The 20,533-nt window shown below is 42.8% G+C and overlaps 1 protein-coding gene across 4 annotated transcripts in view; it reads right to left on the bottom strand.

The window, feature by feature from the left end:
- Positions 1–20,491, bottom strand: part of KANSL1L (KAT8 regulatory NSL complex subunit 1 like) — a 60,127-nt gene extending 39,636 nt beyond the window's left edge. For 3 of the 4 annotated variants that reach the window (XR_010080730.1, XM_063400123.1, XM_063400124.1), the window contains exons 1-2: positions 20,351–20,491; positions 13,210–14,324 (exon numbers count right to left, since the gene is read on the bottom strand). Coding sequence is in view for 3 of the 4 variants with exons in the window: in XM_063400123.1 (XP_063256193.1) it covers positions 13,210–14,294 (1,085 nt within the window). In the remaining variant the exon portion in view is untranslated. The remainder of the gene's footprint in view (positions 1–13,209; positions 14,325–20,350) is intronic. The other variant, XM_063400125.1, reaches the window with a different exon arrangement.
- Between the last annotated feature and the right edge of the window lie 42 nt (positions 20,492–20,533).

Raw genomic sequence — 20,533 nt, 5'->3', positions numbered from 1 at the left:
GGAAACAAGAACCAGAACGGAAAGGGCCAGAACTGCTCTTACACCACCTACACTGCATGAACTCAATGTGGCATAAGGGAATCCACAGCCAACATCACACCACAGCTGTCAGGAGGAGGAATGTTAAATGTTGTAACCTCTCTGTATATTACTGTCTTACACATAAACAAGAATCCTCTGCAAAGTTACATCACAAGTTATTGTTCAAAAATGGTTGCATTCTTTTTTACCCTTAAAACAGTATTTAATCTTCAATCAATTGCATTCACTGTTAAACATATTAAGTACATTTTTGCTTCATTCTAAAACACTATGCAAGTATTTCTTAAGGCTTTAAATTCTATTATATCATTAAAATAACAGCATTTAATTACACTGTGTAACAACGTCCTTAGGCCCCACTCTGAGGAAGAGTTTCCACTGAACTAAGCACAAACATTTTATGCTCAGGCCAAAGGAAGCAATTTCAGCTTTCCCATTCTGCCAGCCCAGGCTGCCCCATGCCCAGTGCCTGCTCAAAGACTCGGGCAGCTACACGGTGACGTGGACTAGAGAGCTGCTCCTGGTTAATTTTAATTTTAGCGGCAGCATGACTAAAGCAAGCTTAAGTCGAGATCCCTTTCCCAGTTTTGATGCGTTGGAGACAGGATAAGAGACAGAAGCATTGCTCAACTCTATTCCCATCCCTGTCACTCCTAGTTGTTTGATCTTGCATTATTTTTAACTATCTTTTCCTCTGAGCCTATTTCTCTACAAATCTTTTAGTAAAGCTTGGAACTCCTAAGGAAGATGAAATCACTGTGAGCTCTCCTCACACTTCTAAAGTGAGCTGTTTGCATGCAAATTAGGATGGTAATGATAACCTATTTCTGCAATAAAAAACCCAAACCAACCCTGAAACAAACCCCAAACCTGGGTAAATCTGCTCCTGGGATGCTAGACAGTAAAGTTTAACATTCACTCAGTAAAGGAAGTTGTTTCAAGGTGGTTTCATAGAATTCATTAATTCTGCAAACTCAGAGAAAAAAAAACCACACCACCAAAAAACCAAGCACAGTTACAAAAATAACCAGGCCTGTCACTGAAGGAGGAAGTCAGAAGCAGGTGCTAAAGTAGAAGCTCCTGCTCTTGTTTTCTGTTGGGAATGAGACAAGAAAAAAGACAATTCTGATTGTCCTGCTTCCTGTGTGTTCTCTTCACAAAATACTTAGTTTCTGTGCTTTCCACTCTAAGATCAAACATCCTCCACAGGAAATACAAAATCTTTCTTCTGCTAACAACTCAGTATATACCATGTCACACTGGTAAAGTTTCTCATGTTCAGTACCATAGTACAATGGAATATTAAGTTGGCATAATAATATTAAATATTAAATTACTTCCTTGCAATGACTTTAAAACTGCAGATGACCTCCTACATTCATCCAGGACTACTAGAATTGGAAGAGAACAGAGGAATACTGATTTTTTATCAATAAAACATCTCATTTAAACTGCCCTAGGAAAACATGCTGGAATTGCATTAGGACAACTTGTTTCCATGCAAAATATCTGCCTGCATTTCTATTTTGGTTGGACTGCAGATCAGTCCTGCACAACTTACAAGAGAAGGAAAGAAAAGAAATGCAGTGGAACAAACAAGGCACAACGAGCACAGACACAAATGCAAACAAAGTATGATCAAAAAGGTAGCTAGGAGCAGACATTCAGGCTGTACTAGGGCATCCCAAAGCATGGAAAGAGTTCACCAGCATTTTACCAAACCTGCCTGCTTCTGCTGAGACTGAAGAGGCAAGTGAAGAGCACTAAGGACTGCCATTAGAGCCGGTTCTGCTGCTGGAACTGAAGGAAGTTTCAGCCACCACCCAAGGACAGAATGCACAGATGAACCCCTCAGCACTCTCAACTTTCCTCAAAGAGAAACACTGAGAGCAAACCACGGTCTACAGAACCAAACCAACACTGCAGAACACAACAGCACTCTCAGAAGGATTTCCTGTGCTTCCACTGTGTTTTGGCTGAGATTTATGTTTTCTCAATAGTTAGGAAATATTAGGAAAAAGGTTTTTTTACAGAAAGGGTGATACAGGACTGGACTGGCCTGCCCAGGGAGGTGGTGGAGTCACCACCCTGGGTGTGTTTAAAGAAAGAATGGATGTGGCACTGGGTGCCATGGTTTAGTTGAGGTGTTAGGGATGGGTTGGACTCAATGATCCTGAGGGTCTCTTCCAACATAATGATTCTGTGATTACAATCAGCTTGTCCCAAAAAACAAATGCAGGCAACCTAGCTGAGTGCAAAAGGGAGCTGCTAACCAAGATAAAAGTGCTGTGCTACACACACTGCTGTTTGGGGTTTGTGCATGAGTTTGGGGTTTTTTTGGTTACAGGAGACACAAAGAGGTGGAATTTAAACCTTAAATGCATATTTTATTTTTATAAGCAAACAAAACAATAAGCCTGAAAACAGCTCATAAATGATGGAGAAACACAGCGGTGCTTAAAATGCACTAAACACACAGAACCTGGGACTGATAGTAAGGATCCAGGAAGGTTGGTTCAAGCAGGAAAGAGTATTTCAGAGTCCTGTGATGTTGGCAAGATTCTCCACAAGTTATGTTACATGCTGAAAGTTAAAAGCAAACTAAAGCCTTCCACCTTTGTAACTCCCAGTGAGAACAAGTAACACGTTGTCATGACATGTCTGCAGGGACAATGACAGGATGCTTCCTGCTAAACAGGAAAGGAGCATGCTTGCAACAGACCCACATCAAAACTCAAAAAAACATTTGACAACCCATAGCACAGTCACCTTTCAAATGGCTTTAAAAACATCAACAGTTGTTCAAATAACAACACTCTTAAGTGTACATGAGCCAGGGAACAAGGCACTCACACAGTGTGGGTGGGTAAAAAAACCCCTCCAATTCCAAAATTCTGCATTACACACAAGAAGGGCAGTTGTTCCTGACATCCCCTCACACTTACATTTCTGCTCAGTCTCTCAGCATGGGGTATTTTGCTCTTTCTGCTAGGTGAAGTTCCCTTTGGTTTAATCCACATTGTTCTGGCACTCAGTTTTCAGATGATGCAGTCCTGAAGTGACCTCTACCATCCCTGCTGGTCCTGGGAACTCCTGGGCTAACACAGCCCTATTGCCACTCACAGAGCAGTGAAGTATTTGGGAGAAAGAAGCAGCTCATAAACCACAGAGCGACTCTACCCTCCGGATAAGGAGCTAATCACCCTCCTCAGTGGGAGTCACTGAAAACAACGACAGAAGTTTAGTGTTTTTATGAAGGACTGATCTCTGGAAACTGAAAAGCAAAAAGAAATCAGAAGGTTCTCAGTCTTTAAGTTCCATCCAGACATCACATGACTCACCATGAACTTCATGAAACACTGGGAAAAAATCACTCATCCCCCAGTTCTCTTGGGAAGCTCACTGAGTTGTACAGAAATACAAAACATTCTCCACATGGCAGTCTATCACAAATGCTCCACAGCACACTAGTGTGGTGGGAGTCCCTGCAGGACTGCAGCTGATAAGCTGTGAACTTCCTCAGCTGCCCCTAACTTTACACCAGCACTACACTCAGTTCTCTGACTCCACACGGTAAAGCCCAAAAAGCAACTGTCCTGAATAAAAGTATCTTCTTGCAAGCCACTAATGTGGGCCCAGGGCTTCTGACACCTTTGGTCAAGACGGTGGAGAAATTCAACACCCGTTTTTCTTACCTCTGCAGACACTGACAGTAAAGAGATTACCTACAAAGACTACAAGATTACATAATATAAAATATTCAAATTAGGTGAATTCAGATATGCCTGTATTTTAGATAACCTCACCTAGATTTTAGTCCTGAGATAAAAGTGTGTGTCCACTCCCAACCAAAACCTCCCACACTTGTAATAGCTGAACAAATATGTCCAACTACTAAATGACCCGTAAATGCTTTCTCAAGGACTAATTCTTCCAGCACACCTACATAATGTTTGTTTTCAGAATGAACTAACTTCAGTTGCTGTTGAAGCATTAATTCCCCCGGATCAGTTAACTGTTAAACCCCTAATAACTACGTAACTAAAAAACCAGTGTGGGCTGTTTTATGAAAGCAATCTCTTCTGTGCATTCCTGAGTGCAAAATGATTAAACTGGAACAGTTGTGTATGATAGCCAATCCACATTACACAAGAAACCACTCTCTACTGTGGCAGTTCACTCTCAGCCTTTGCTCAGACTATCCAGGAGCAGTGTGCTGCTGTTCTGGAGTAACCAATACCAAACCAAGCTATGCACTCCCCATCCCCCCACTCCTACTCCAAAAAATCAGTCAAGGGAATTTCTATGGTGCTCAGAATTAGCCTGCAATCTCTGTGAAGATCTGCAGCCAGGCCATTCTTCTGGATCCTAGCAGGCTGCTATCTCCTTTGGTGTTTAACAGGAAGTTTTACCTGGCAGACATTCTTCTCTGAAACACTACACAGCTTCCCAAAACAGGGGTCACAGTTCTCCCTATCATCTACAGACATCAGCAACTGCTTATTACAACAATTTCTGCCTCCCATGCCTGGTCCCACCATCTCTGACACAGAGGCCACTTAATACTTTCAGAATTGCATCCAATAACGCATGTTGATACCAACACATAACACACATCTTATCTTCCCAAACCAAAAAATTGTATCCAGCTGAACATTTCTGCTACGCCAGCAGGCCTGAGGAATTTATGCAGTAACATCTGAAATTATTAACCATAGCTGGGACTTCTCTCTTGAAGAGAAAAAGGAATTAAGCAATGAATTAAGTAGCAATGGAATCAAATTTGTACATCTTCCACAAAACGAGGAGGGACAGTGGGAAGGATAGAAGAGGAAAATCAATATTCAGAGAAAAAAGGCTGTAGAAGAAAACCAAAAACAGGAAAAGGGAAAGTCTCTGTGCTTAGATACCCTAGCAAGGGAGAGATTTCATAAACATTTCACTGGTGCACTATTTGTGCTCCCTCATCTGAGAAATCACATCTTCCAAACAGAAGAGATGCCACAGACAGTATTTGCCTGCTACAGGGTCCCTGCAATGGATTACACTACTGCTGCTGTTTTATATTAGAAATTGAACTGTTTTACTTGTATTGAATTGTTAACTCAATTTGGGGAGAGAATGAATTAAAAATTCAGCTTCCTAAAGGATCTGTTACAGTGTTGAATGTTTCCAATGGCTGGCTTCACCACCCAGTAGGTGCTCTTCATCTCTAGTTCTGTTTACATAATTCTTTAGAGCTGAGTTAATCATAAAAGGCCAAGTGGGTTAGTGAAGGTGGAGTCAGTCAGAACATTAACTGCCCAGAAAGAAAAAAGGTAAACAAACCTGCAGCACTTTACCTGCAAAAGGTAAACAACCAGCAGCATTTCCTCTTAATAAAAAACCTCTAAACATGCTGTAAATTGAGTATCTGCCAATGGCTTTTGTTATCAATATTTTAATATTAATTTTTAAGGTTCTGTTTTCTGCTCCAGCATCCCAAGACGCTGTACATCAGTCCAATGTGAAACAGAGAAGCAGGTAGTGCTAAAATGCAGAGGAAGAAACTTCAAGAACAGCAGGGCTGCCTAGAAATGAGCTTCTTTTCTTGTCTTTGAAATGACACAACATCAATAGATTAACAACAAAACACCAGGAACACAGGCCTAGAAATTCTCTCTAAGTATTACACAACTGCCCTTCAAAAAGAAACAAAGCAGTGCTACATCTGTAGCCCATGCTGAACATAAAATAAGGCAGAACTTAAAAAATACATTCCTTTAAAGATTTGTGCAAATGGAACAGTGGGAGGTAGGGAAGGGACTACCACGAGAGTCAGGAGGGGCTGTGGTAGGGGAGGAAGGGACGGCCATGAGAGTCAGGAGGGGCTGTGGGAGATGGGGAAGTCAAGGACAGAGAAATTAGCTGGGAAAGAGCAGGAGCAGCAGCAAACACCACCACACACCGTGTCCACGTCCCGCTGCTGGGAATGAGCTGTGGGGAAGGGGCTCCTGGGAGAGCTGGCAGAGCGCCTGCCTGGCTGGGCGGGCTCTGAACGCTCCTGGCGGGGTCCCACCTAAGGCTCTGAGGCAAAGGAAGCTGCAGGGGCTGTGCTGAGTGCGGAAGCTCTGGCCCAGACCTTACTGCAGGACTAGAACACGGGACACTGCAGCCTGCTGCAGGACTAGAACACGGGACACTGCAGCCTGCTGCAGGATTAGAACACGGGACACTGCAGCCTGCTGCAGGACTAGAACACGGGACACTGCAGCCTGCTGCAGGATTAGAACACGGGACACTGCTCCCTGCTGCAGGACTAGAACATGGGACACTGCTCCCTGCTGCAGGATTATAACATGGGACACTGCAGCCTGCTGCAGGATTATAACATGGGACACTGCTCCCTGCTGCAGGATTAGAACACGGGACACTGCAGCCTGCTGCAGGATTAGAACACGGGACACTGCAGCCTGCTGCAGGATTATAACATGGGACACTGCAGCCTGCTGCAGGATTATAACATGGGACACTGCTCCCTGCTGCAGGATTAGAACACGGGACACTGCAGCCTGCTGCAGGACTAGAACACGGGACACTGCTCCCTGCTGCAGGATTATAACATGGGACACTGCTCCCTGCTGCAGGATTAGAACACGGGACACTGCAGCCTGCTGCAGGACTAGAACACGGGACACTGCTCCCTGCTGCAGGACTAGAACACGGGACACTGCTCCCTGCTGCAGGATTATAACATGGGACACTGCAGCCTGCTGCAGGATTAGAACACGGGACACTGCTCCCTGCTGCAGGATTAGAACACGGGACACTGCTCCCTGCTGCAGGATTAGAATTAGAACATGGGACACTGCAGCCTGCTGCAGGAGAAGTGCAGGCCCTCAGGTCCCCCAGCTGCTGCAGGGAGAACCCAGCTGGCTGCCCTGCAGGCCCTTCGGAAGTTCAAGGCCGCCATTCAGTCTGCAGGGACAAGGGCTGGGGAGTGGAATGAAGGTAGGTGTGAACAGTTCGGTATTTGCGAGTTTTGTAGGAGCCTGGGATTGAATTTCACTGAGTTTTTCTGCTGCTCAGTCTGCTCCACGGGCTGGGAAGAAAGGGAGTTTATAGCACACGTATATTTAAACATAGACCTTCAAAAGCTTGTTTGTTTTTCCAACAGCAGAATCAGTAATTAGAAGTTTGCTAACTGAAGATTGAATTGATTTAAATTCTCCGACAGAATTCTTTTGACTCAAAAGAGCTAGGCAAAGTGTGTGGATGAAAATGAAATCATTTACAGCCGTTTCAGTAAAAAAAGAGCACAGGTCAATATATTTAAATCTGACATCACATTCCTAACCCATATTTAGCAGTATGAATGAAACCCTGTCACAGGAGAGCATTCCTATTTTGGGAAGTCTTTATGCACACTTTTTACTTCATGTGAAAAGGAAAGCACTTAAATTATTTCCTGTATCAGGGGCCCATGTATGCTGACTTTCAAAGGCACCGGGTATATCCCTTTGAAGTAGATTCTCACTAAATCAGTGTTAGCTACAAACCAAAATAACACTGCCCTTGCTTTACAAGAAGTCATAAAGACAGTTCATTGTTATTTATAAACAAATCTTTTAATTAAAACAAACACATTTCACAGCTTAGTGAAAGAAAAAAGCTAGCCATAAAACACTGATTAATCAGCACTTAACATCAAGCACCAAATTCTTCTTGTCTCCAATTTAATTATGCATACAAAGTTATATATGTACACACATGTGCCTGCTTATTAGATCTGCTATTCTACTACACTATCTTAACTGTGTATTAAAAAGTTATTAAAAAGTGTAATGCCAAGTTTTTATTTAATATGAATTCAACACCCATCCAATTTAAGAGATTTGAGAGTCCCAGCTCCAAGTTTCCTTTGCAGGTTAAAACCTGTCAAACCTTCTACATTCACTAAAACCTTTCAGTCTGCCTTCAGCAGCTGTGAAAATATTAATGTAATTACAGGTTAGAAATCAGGATCCTCACTCACAAGAGCATTATTTTGGTACTCTGAGAACAAAGTCTTGCTAAACAACAAGTTTTTATTGCTGCACAAGAAATCTCTAAAGCAAAACAGTAAATGCACGTGGGACCCCAAAGAAGTCATATGGAAACACAACCAAGTGAGGTTAAATATATTCTGAAATAATACATATATCCTTAGAGTTAAAACAGAAGGTAATATAAAGCTATCTTTTCTTTGATTCTCCTGCCACATCCTAGTGATAGAAGCCAAGAATTGAGAAAATGGAATTCTTGAAAAAGCAACATAGAAAACATTTCTTAAATCAGCATATTATTTGCACCAATGATTTTATACTTTTATTCAAAAGCTCTCATATTAATCTTCTATGCAAATAAGACATTTCCTGGACTTACAAACTAAAAAGGTCTTAAAACCAGGAAACAAATGGGGGGTTGTGCCTAAGAGCAGCATTTTGTCCTGGCAGACTCTCTTCCTCCCCTTCCCAAACTTGTAATTCAGTTCTCATATCAGGTATGAAGTGAAATTACAGCTCAGGGTGGAAAATTAGGACCTGACCTTGCAAAACAAACAACGTGGTTCCAAGATTTGCAATAAACCCTGTCCCTTAAGCAGAGCCATGTATATAGCCAGGCCTGCAGAACTGCATTGATGTTGCTCAGCTAGGCACCAGAAAAAACTGCCAGGAAAAATGGGAAATAACCTAGAACCAACAGATTAGATCTGGAGATACTAGTCATAATGTTTTCCTCCTTCCTGTATTTTCTCTGCCTTAATGTTCCCCTCCTCATCACATGGTTGTTCTAAAAGTAGATTTCCCATCCTCTCTTTCCAACTAACAATCTAAAGTGGAAAAAATAAAAGAGAGAAAAAGAAAAAAAAAAGATTTACTATCTCCTCACATTCATTATAAAAGTTTCCAGGCACAACAAACCCTGTGGGCATGGAAAACTATAACAGTGCGTCCTTGTCAGGCTTGAGGTTGCTGGAGGATAATCAGTAAAACATGTCTTTCAGAAATCAGAGGAAAAAGCATGAAAACATTTCAGTGGGGAAATCCCACCAAGTGATGCAAAAGGATTGCATTTGTCTAGGGAGAGGAGAACTGGGAAAACAACGCATGGCACTTGAATAGAAAGAGCTACTTATTTTGCAAAAAAATCTATTACAAGCAGTTATTCTGTCTAATTGATTTGACACATGTGTTACTGTTTGAGGAGTGAGCAGCTGGTTTTTCAAAGAACCACAGTGATGCATCTTTTGATTCTGGAAGATCACACACATAGTGTAGATAGATTTCTATGTCTAAACTCTGCAAAGGTTTAGAGGTGTCCCAAATGATCATGTGAGCACCAGAGTTCTTAGTGGTACACTGTATTTCCAACTACATCAGGAATAGACACAAATTACATCACTAAGAATGTGGAGTTGGCCTGGCAGGACACACACTGCTCCCAGAGTGCAGCTGTGCTGTTGAAAAACTTCTGACCTCACACAATCATCCAATTCCCCTTGTTTGAAATCTACGACTGTTCCTTTATATAATCTCATCTTCGCTAACCACAAAGATCAATAAGTTCCAGCTAAATTCAGTGGGTGAAATGTTGTCTATGTTGCATATCGAGTGTTAGTTACGAATCCCAAAAGGAATTACTCATGGTCAGCTTTGTGTTCCTTCCTTGGGCACTCTGCTCTGGTTTCCAATACCTAACAGTGAGCCAGACAGCAGCACCTAAAAACTGCCTTTGAGAAACCACAGAGAAGGACTACCACATCCCCTGGATAGTGGAAATTTCCTATGCCCAAAAGATGGAATGTACTAAAATATACCAAAAATTACTGCTGGAAATGTGGTGCTATGAAAACTGACAGGGTAAAGACATTCATGAGATGACAGTAGCAGCAAAATGACAAAGGTCCTGAAGACAGCCAGCTGTTTTGTCATATTTCTTTTTAGTAGAAACTCAAAAGAATATGTTTTGGTGAAGCTCTTGAAATGAGATGAGCCTTTCCAATTACCCTAGGAACTAGAGAAGTTCCATAAGTACTGTGAATTGCCTTCACCAGCAGGCCAAGGATCTTTCTTGTCTTGAGGACAGAATCTATGTAATGCAGGAACAATGGCTTAAGTATCTTACAACAGCTATTTAAAACTAAACAACAAAGGTATTGAAATAGATGGATGAAGACAATCTTACTTGAGCCACAAAGCATTGAGATACAGCTCAGGAGAGCTTATGTCAATGCTCATTGGGAAAAACTCTTTTCAGGATAATGAGAATGAACAGGTTCAAAATGCTAAAAATAACTCCAGGTTTTTTAACTATGAGGAACTGGAGCTGGAATCAGCTTCTCCCTCCTGATGGGAAACAGACTGTTCTCAGGCAGAAATGGTAACTGCAGACTGCTCTCTGCCTTGCACATTGGATTGATACTTCCTCCCCCCACAAAAAGAATGAAAAACACCACAATCACAACAATGATCAGTCACCTGCGTGGTTATACCCTCAAGTTAAATGCAATCAGTCTACTGAGATATGGGCAAAACCAAAATATTCTTCCTATTCATCACTACATTACTTGAACCTTATAGTATCTACAGTTAAGTATTATGAAGAATATCACAGAGGAATTCAGAGTAAGAGCCCTCACTATGAAAAATAAAAATTTCCACACAGGTGAGGAAATGAGTATTGTCTCACCTGCACGATCCTATTGTTTCGGGAAAACACTTATAGTCAGATCCCAAGAAGAGAAAGGCAATTCAAAGCATGTAAATCCACTCAGCAGAAACAAAAATGGATATTAACTTTGTTTCTTTTGTCCAGATGCAAGGCAATCCAGAGGGCCTTAAAGCGACAAGGCTCAGGGAACAGCAAATGTCACCAGCTGAACTGGTAAAGAACTGATTTACCTTTGTTACCTAGAAAAAAAAGGGCAGCATTTTAGCCACAAAGGCAAACCTTAGGAAGGCAGGAGAAATGAAGAAAAACACTCTGAGCTGAAGATAATGATAAACTCAAATAAGAGACAGCCTGTTCTCACTGCTGGGTTAATTCAAGCATTGCCTCAGCCCAGGCAGAGACAAGTCTTGTGCTTAAATCAGGCAGTACTTTTAACTCTTGAGCTTGCTGGCCCAGCAGCACACCTCAAACTCCAGTGATTCTGTCCCTGCCAATGCAGCAAAGCCGCTGCTGCTGAACAACTGCTCATCAGGAAGCACATAAAAAAGGGAGAAGAATAAACAACCCAAAATACAGGGCCACAGTGCGTTAGACTGCAGATCATCTTACCCACTTCTCCTGCCCCTCAGCAATAGCCGAGATAACAGTGTTACAACAGAACAGGCATGGAGGGAGCAGTGCTTCTCCAGAACTTCTCTCAGCTGCCAGCAAGAGCAGCTTGGGGATTTCCTGAGCCAAAGGGAATGGGTTTGCACTTCATAATCCTCTGTGGGTTTTTTCATCGGTGCAACAAAGTTAACTAAATAAGCCTTAAGTGGAGAGGTAACTACCAAAAGCCACAAGAAGGAATAAAGGTAAAGGACTGACAGGAGAACTAGAAGTGTCCCCAGCAGGAAGAAAAAAGAAAACCATCACACAAAACTCTGGGCCAAGTTTTACATTATCCACTACTGTTCAAGAATCAAGAACTTCTCAAGAGTTTTCTTTTCCAGTTCATGTGAGCACAAGATAAGAATCCTAGAGGCAGAGCCATTAGTCAGAAGTTCAAGTATATCAGGCGAAGAACATGGATTCTCCTATGCTGGGAGAGCCCAAATGATGTTTTTTATTAAACTATTTCAAGAGTAACTATTTTGCAAATTCAAGTACTGAAGGTGTTCCTAACTTAGCTGACATCATGCTTTGGCTGGACTTCAGCACAGTATTTACCATTCTGACAGTTCAGTAAAAGAAAATGAAAACCTTTTCTCCTCTGTTTTTCAGACCTACAGAGCTTAGCAGAGCACAGCAGAGATTTGACACAGCCTTGCTGGACTGAAGCTATAAACAGGTAACAGGGCAAAGCTCTTCCAGTTCCAGCTTGCTTGATTTCTTCTGAGCATTATGCTTCTCAGGAAGCAGAATGGGAAGTAAGTGTTTTTAATTTTTTTTTAATTTATTTTTTCTAGACACTGTAACAGCAGCAGGTATAAGGAAAGATGAGTACACACAAACCCTGTCCTGACCATCTGTAAGACCCTACAAGAAATGTGGGTGTCAGGAAGCTCCTACCAAGCTGCTGCATTTATGGGCAGCTCTGTTCTGTGTATCACAGTCCTGACTATTATATCCCAACAAACCACAAGACATGCTCGTCTCTGCTGCTCTGGGAAGAGGAAAGCAGCTGTTCTTTCACTGCTCTCTAAAATTTCTTAATTGAAGAGACTGTGTTAACAGTATAGCAAGGGAGAGGTAAAAAAAAAAGAAAAAAGGTTGTACCATCATCAGAGAGCAATTTTACCATCTCCTCTTACCCACCACTGATTTTCAAAGCCACAATAATTTCTATTGACAGGATTCCTGCCAACTTAAGACACTACTAGTTAATGATATGAATTTCCCTCTAGTTCTTCCTGAAAAAGATACCAGCCATAACAACACCACTGCTAGCCATATTCATAGTTGCAGAGTGACTTCAGTAAGTAAATTAATATTTTTAAAATTCAAAGTTAAAGAACCAAACTTTTTCAATATACCAACCACCAAATACTGGACAGCTTGATACCTGCATCAGACGATAATTTTAAATTTTTACTCTTTATCACAACATAGTGGATTTCAAGATCCTAATATTGACTAATTCTTAATAACTGCAGAGTAAAATTAAAATTATTTTCCTTCTGACCCCAAGTATTTACAGCTATCACTATTTGATTCACAACATCTGAGTATTGGCAGTATTGATATAATGCAAACTGGTAGAATGCAGTACAAACTCTAGTTCTGTGCAATATACCAAAGCAACTGCTCCTCAAATGCATTAAAGAAGTTCTTACTTTTTGCCAAAGCTAGTTTACACTGTCAGTCTTGCTGATTTCACAAAGACTATCTACTGAGCGAGGTTACTCACACAAGATGGAATCTGTAGGTCTTGACCTTTCCACCCTGATTTATACGTAAGAAGCACATGAGTCTAAGCAGGAACTGAACACTTACGCTTCCACAGTTGTTCTTACAGTCTGTTCCTCACCGTCTTCATCTGAGCTGCTACAGGTGGCATCAGAGTCCAGGTCCTTCTCCACGCGGGACAGCAGCCCTCCAGCAGAAAGTGCAAAGCCACGGATTTCACCGGGTGCAACGCCAACTTCGTTCTGTACACCCACACCCAAACTACTCTCTGAAGCAGTTGTGCTGTTTTCTGGCCAACCCTCAGTGCATCTGAGGGAGCTGTTGCTCAAAAATCTAGCTGGCTCATGGAAAACTTTCATTCTCTGAAGCTGGTGTTTCACGAAGCATTTCAGCTGCTGATCACAGTGTTTGACAACATGCTTTGCCAGGAGCATTTGTAAACGCTTCTGAGTTCTTTTGGCGCGACTCATTTCCATTCGTTGCTTGGTGACACACTGGAGTAAGCGAGCGTACACCTCCTCCTGGGGGCAGCTCGAAATCCCTTCTGAAGGCCCGTGAAGAATTTGGTGTAATAAATCCCCTTTTATTGTTTCAGTGCAGACTTCCAAAGCCCTACCCAAAACCCCATTCTTCTTGTACCATTTCCCATTTAAGAGCTGCATTTCTTCTCCATTACCAGATTCAGTTACAGTTGAACCTGAAAGTCTCTGCATTCCTGCCAAGTTTGGAGACGTGGTCTCTGAAAACGCCGCCTCTCTGACCTGTTGCTCAGGTTCTGAATGACCAATATGACCAAATGTGTCAGCACCATTATGTACTGACCTCCTCATCTTGGAGCAGCCAGGCTCTCCTGCTTTCGTTTGCTTACCAGTGTTGTTGCTAAAAGCAGAATTTGTATTCATTAACAAAACAGACTGGTAGCACTTGGAGGATGGTGGGGAACCAAAATGCTGCACACCGAAGATATCATTCCTGAGGCTGGGCTCAGCAGTGGGGAACCCCAGGACTGAGCAAGTAATCTGTGCGATGGAGTCCTCTTTTATCTTCTCTTCCATTGCTCTGGAATTTTCCATGCACAAAGCTGTATCAGACTCCATAGCTCTAGAGGACAAAGAAGGTGACAAGTGGATACCATGACCTTTTGTTGTTGCCTCTCTGAGGGCTGGTGTCATTATAGCTATGGCAGGTAGTTTACAGCAAACCTGAAAATAACAGGGGCCACGTAAATATTCTCATTTTCATGACACAGTACAAATACAACAACTTAGTTAGACATTTCATTCTTTAAATGCCATTCAAAAATTCTATAAAAAAGGACGCTATCTAAAGAACACAGACTATATCACCTCCCAAGTCAAACAAGAACACACTTTCTGTTTTTTCTTTATTTCATTCAGAGGCTGTTCCACGTGCAATGAAAGCCTTTACATCTCAGGGGAATAACTGTTCATACCTCATTTCATTTTTGATTCTATCAGTCTGAGAAATAAGACCCAAAAAGTTCAGGACTGTCATCTAACCTTGGCCGAACTGAAAAACATGACCTTGAGCAATGTGACTGGCACAAGTGCGAGAAACATATTTACTGTAAATCTATATAAAGCAAGCACTGGATTAATTATTATATATTCTTATAAATACATGTTAGAAACCAATCAACAAGGCTAATGCTTTCCAAACAGAAACTCTAAGTTCTGAAGTTTCCTACCAAAAAAGAATTCTTTGCTGTGCCTTTGCATACCACTCTTTATTCATCAGGCAATGTTTGCATAATACATACATATTATTTTTCATAACCAATTGAGAAAAGACAGCTCTCCTTGACAAATCCTTTAGCTCGTGGCTTGACAATTAACAAAGGGTTCCCAGACTTTGGGACCAAAAGATCAATGTCAACCTTCATCCGTTCTTATCAGCAGGTATGCTGCCAAGCCATACTGTACCTATTCCATGCAGGAATCACTTGCACAGTACTTACAGCTTTGTTTAGGAGATGCTTCAATAAACCCAATGAATGATTTAATTGAACATGGCCTGCAGAAAAGATAAGTTCCTGTCAGCTCTTCATTAAGAAGCTAGAGACAAAAGCAGAACCAGTTTTCCAGTTTCTAAGAGAGCAGTAGCAAAAGTGAGTGCAGCACAGCAATGGCACAGTAAATTCTGCTGAACCGTGTATTAGCTGAGCAGCACTTCCACTGCCCTCCTTTTATGTCTCCAGTTCACTTGATCTCCACAGCAACTGCCTAGCTCAGCAACTTTCAATGCACAGATCCCATAAGGGCTCAGTGATTCCCAGACTGCCACATATGGGTCTTAAGAAAAGATCTGTCTGAGGCCTTAGCTCATTTATAACTACAGGTTTTTTTACACTGAAGGTGCAAACATTAAAGTGAGGTGTGGAAACCTAGGGAGCTGAGAAACACCAGTTTGGATACTTGCTCCTAAACATGAAGCAAAACACAGAGAGCCACATGCTCCAGTAGTGCCTTACTGCTCTCTTTATGCTTTATTCACCTTCCTTTGCTCCATCATGTGTACTTCATCCGTAAGGTTCTCACCTCTATACATCACCCTCCCAGCATCACTGGGAGCACAGGTCTGGTGGTCCCACTGCTGATCGTAACTGATACCATTAAAACCCCCAGGATTTGAACCTTTATAAATAAGGAGTAACTTCAGCCTGAAGGGGAGCTCAGCACAAAGTTCTCCCAGTGGACAGCTGTTCAGGAAGAAGCTCATTCCAGGATCAGACAGGGAAATGCACTGCTGAGAACTGGAGCCCCAAATCCTAAAGGCTCTGGTGACTCAGAAATGCTCTCAGCACCTGGCTGACTCATGCCTTTCCTCTTGTAAAAACCAGGAAGCCTACGAGTTCGTAAATCCAGAGGAGTGTGAATTCAGACACCAATGCCCCTACCATAATGGCAAATAACTATAGCAAGTTAGAGGAACGTGCATGGCTGAAACACAGAGAGAACTGAACAACTCCTCTGCGGGGTTAACATCAGCTTAGGAGTCCTGTGTTTGACCTCTCCCTGAGAATTCCAAGAAGCTCTCCAAGAGCACCCTCAGCCTGGTTACCTACATGCACCTAGCAGTGTATTTATAACTGTTCCAGCTTCAGCATCCACCTCCCTTGGTCTGAGTGCTTTAACAGGCACAGGTTGCTACTCCTGAAACCCAGCAAACATCCACACACATGGAGCTGTTCAAGCCAAAAAGTACTTTGGAGATGTGGATCACAGACCTGTGTGAAGGTGGAGGTTATTCAAAGAACTGGCAGCACAAAACTTTGTAGTGCTGTGTTTTAACCCTATCACATTCCCTCAAATACCACATAATCCTTTGGTACAGTTTCAAATTTCCAAAATCACAATGAATATCATTACCAACTCTTTTTTTTTCCATCTAGAAGAATCCTTTAAAATTCTTTTAAGGGAAAGAGGGGAAGAAATCAAAGTACCCTCATATGAAACACAAACATTGAACGAAAGAGTATTGACAAGTCACTGCCTAATTCAGAGTGCCTGACCAAGTATGCTTAAACTACAATTTAGCTAAAAAATAAGTAAAATGCTTTTGAAGAGGGGAATTAGTCAATTAACCCCTTACGCAGCAACTTGGAAATTTCATGCAATATTTCTGCCCTGAAGACAGTGTGAGACGGGTGTGCTCACCTCACTACAGTAACATCAAAAGGAACTTCTAAAAGCTGGTACTGCCAGTGTCCAGCCCTTGGCATTTCTCCAAGAAGTTCACACATACACAAACACAAACCAACATCAAACCAACATCACAGGTACAGGAGCAAAACAAAGTATCAGCTGTAAAAAATTTATAACTTTTAGTACAAAAACTTGGCTTGACAAAATTTACATTTTTACACATTTTATTTAATTTTGGAAAAAAGCTGCAAAAATTATTTTATTACACCCTTATTGAAAGTGAGTTTTCAGAGCAAAACCTACTATCTTTGAAGGGGGAAAAAAAAAGGCAAAGAGGAAGGGAAGACAAGTACTGTAAAATGGTATATGGGAATAGTATTTTCATTCTGGGAAAAGCTTTTTTGTCATAGGTAAACCATCTCACAGATTTTTTTGCATTGTGTATTAGCTGAGGTTTCAAAATCAGAACAGCTGAAATTCTGCTAAACTGGCAGTTTGCTTTTCCTCCTCTTCCTCTGAATAAACACTCCACTTGAGAGACTAAAAAGTACTGTAAAAAGAAAAACTAAGTAAGTACAGGGGAAGGGAAGAAACAAGTAGCAGGCATACCCAGTAAAGCAACTTTAAACACATGTTTAAAGTGATTTTATGCCTGTCCTCCCCTGATGCCTTCATTAGCCAGAGGATGTAGCTGGGAATTGCAGTTCACCACAGCCCACCCTGCTCCCTTCTACCACTGCAGCTACAGGTTCCCAATCCCCAGTGACTCCTGCTCCTCTGCCTCTGCTGATTTCTTTGTCAACGGAATTTCCCTAAATCCTGTAACTAGTGTCTTCATGTTGGTGATCACCAGCACCCTATTAATAGAAACACAACAAAACACAGCCACAGCCCGGCACTCAGGGTGGCATTCCCTCCCTTCCCAGATTTTGTTTACAGTCCTTTCACTTTTTGACACCTCTCCCCCTTGCATAACACTCTCACTTTGGTTACACAACACTGCAGACAGTGTTCTGGGGGATTTTTGCTTGGGGGGAGGATTGCTTTGTCTTTTAGTGCATTTTTCTGTTTGTGATCTTTTCGTTTCCAATGACAGTAAAACTCCACTTGCATGAGGCTTTTTAAGGCTCCTCTGCAGCAGCCTTCTCTCCTTGTAAATTGAGTAATCTTTCCTCATCATAAACACCTGAATTTTTCCTCTTACTAATGAGATTCCTCAAGACCAGGAGGAGATTTTTACGTTTATTATTTCTTCTTCTTTTGGAACTCAGAAGCCTACAAACAACATTTCAAATTAATACAGCTGTTTCCAGTTTATTCACAGATTAACAGTGTTTCAAGTAAGCCAACTTCCACTGTTTATTCCTTGCTTAGATGGCATTTCAAAAGCAAAGCGAAGCCCCTGACAGCAGACAGCCTCTGGTGAAACACCCAAAATTAATCTCAGCAAGAATGCTCAAAAATACCAAATTTCAACCTGTTTTATGGCCTCTCAGAGACAACCTGCAGAAGAGGGGGCAGCTGCAAAAGTGAACTGCATCACAGCTGCCAAAAGCTGGGCTCCTACAGCTCTGTGCAGTTTGTCCTGTAATCCCCAGCTCCTCCTGGGCAGCCTTGCTGATAATCACTGCACAAAAATGAAATAAAGTGCTCCGGCAGACAGGCATGGCTGCTGCACTGCCTCTGCCCTGGCCAGCTCCTTCCAGCCTTCCCTCAGGCTTTAACCACTGCTGCCAATTTTTGGGAAACCTACAGCATCATAGGGATTTCTAAGAACAGCAAGAACAGTAGCAGTAGCATCGCCTGCATTTTCTCATGGAATAGTCTGCAGCAACGACCATAAAAAAGATATTGGTCCCACTGGGCATGTCCTGGTTAGGAGCATGAAAGCAAAAGGAAAGAAGTCTGTACTCAACACGTGTGGGCCCAGCCTTTAAGAGCAAAAATCATTGCAGTAGGCAGCTTTTGTTTGCACTTCAAAAGCAGACCAGTTACTCATGATGTGTATTTAAGCATTCTGGTACTTTGTTCTATTAATAGATTGGGAAAAAACCCATAAACCCAAACAGGATTATGTGGGAAGTCTCCACGTTCAGCAGCACTCACTGGGCAGGCACAGCTACCCAGACAAAACTGCAGCTCCAGTGTTTTGTACACTCCAGAAGATGTAAGCACAAATTCCTTCTACTTGGAGAAAAAAAACCAAAAAAAACCCACCAAAACCCAGCACAACACCTCCTCCCCAAAAAAGGATCTCTCTGAACACTAAGAGATCTCCATTTAAGACAGACCACCCAAAGTTTCAATCATAAAAAACATCAAAAAGTAGGCATTACAAGTGGAACTCGTTAGTATTAATTTATGATCAAATCCATGACTCATTAAAATCTCTGAACAGGTTTGTTTTCCTCCTTGTTCAGATCTGCTTCTGAACAGAGAATTGAGATAATTTCTGAGTTACCACCACATCGTCAACTAATTCTTGTTCAGTCTATAACAGCATATTTGCAAAGCAACAGCTGAAGGAATTTTTAATATATGTAAAAATGCCTTTTATAGTACAACAGGTGCCTCTGTAAGTAGGTCGTATGTATGCCTCTCACACAAATATTGCCAATACTTTCTGATACGTTTCCTTGTAAAGCCTATGTCAACATTTCAGTGATACTTTTGAATTTTAGCCTTTGAAGAGAGGGCTACAAAACCCGGCCTTAAATGAGACCCACGCACCTCTTAAGACACTAATTAAGATGACTGGAATTTAAGCTCCTCAGAACATTCCCCAGGATTTCAAACCATGAATCAATACAGCAGGACAGCCCTAAGGCACACACTGCTTTCTGAGGTGGCCCATCAATCAGGCTTTATCCAGGGTAATTTTTAGTATTTCCTTTTTTATTAAAATAAGCACAAAAAGGAAGTATTTACCCTCTGACAAAAGGCAGGCATACTTTAATAATATGGATTTTTTAAAAATCGTCTCACACTGCAAATTGAAAATTGAAAATTTGCGGTTTTAATTTGCTTCCCATTAAGGAGGTCCCACGGAATACCTCAGTCACTGCTACATTTTTTGAAGGGAGAGATACTTCATTTTGCAAGCCGGAAGTTTACAAAAAAGTGGATGGAAAGAGTAGCTCAGGAGCATAGAGCAGCTCCCCAGGCAGGCTGCGGGAGCTGGATGTGAGTTGCTCCCCAGAGCTTTGCTAACTCCTTCCTCTCGCGTGCCCAGCTCTGTAGCGTGGGAAGCCTCGCCTCAGGTCCCTGCGAGGCCCAGGAATTCGTGCCCGTGGGTACACGCCGATCACCACAGGGAAGTTTCCATCCACTGTTTAAATCCCGGCTGGACCCGCGGGGCGGGCGCGGAGCGGCCCCGCCCCTACCCGGGCCCCGCCCCCGCCTCACGGCCGCGGGCCCCGCCCCGCCGCGCGCACGGACCGTTACCCCCGCCCCCACCCCGCACATGCGCACCCGCCACTCCCGCCGCGGGAACCAACCGCCGCCCGGCCCCTCCGTGCCCCCGCCGTCTCACGGCGCCCCGCCGCGCCGCGCCCCGCGCTTACCTCCGCGTCCGGCGGGCTCTCCGCAGCGGCGCCGGCGCCGCGGCCGCCCGAACCCCGCACAGCACTGCGCCCGCCACGGCTCACACTGCCGCTCTTCAAGAGTCCGCGCCCAGCTAAAGCGCAGCGCGGCGGGGCGGGGCCTCCCCCGCTCCTCAGGGGGAGGAGCGCGGCCAATCAGGAGCG

Source organism: Prinia subflava, chromosome 6 (genome assembly GCF_021018805.1).
Source record: "Prinia subflava isolate CZ2003 ecotype Zambia chromosome 6, Cam_Psub_1.2, whole genome shotgun sequence".
NCBI lineage: Eukaryota > Metazoa > Chordata > Aves > Passeriformes > Cisticolidae > Prinia > Prinia subflava.
The sequence above is the reverse complement of the archived record's forward strand: the minus strand, read 5'-3'. Positions and strand labels throughout refer to the sequence as shown.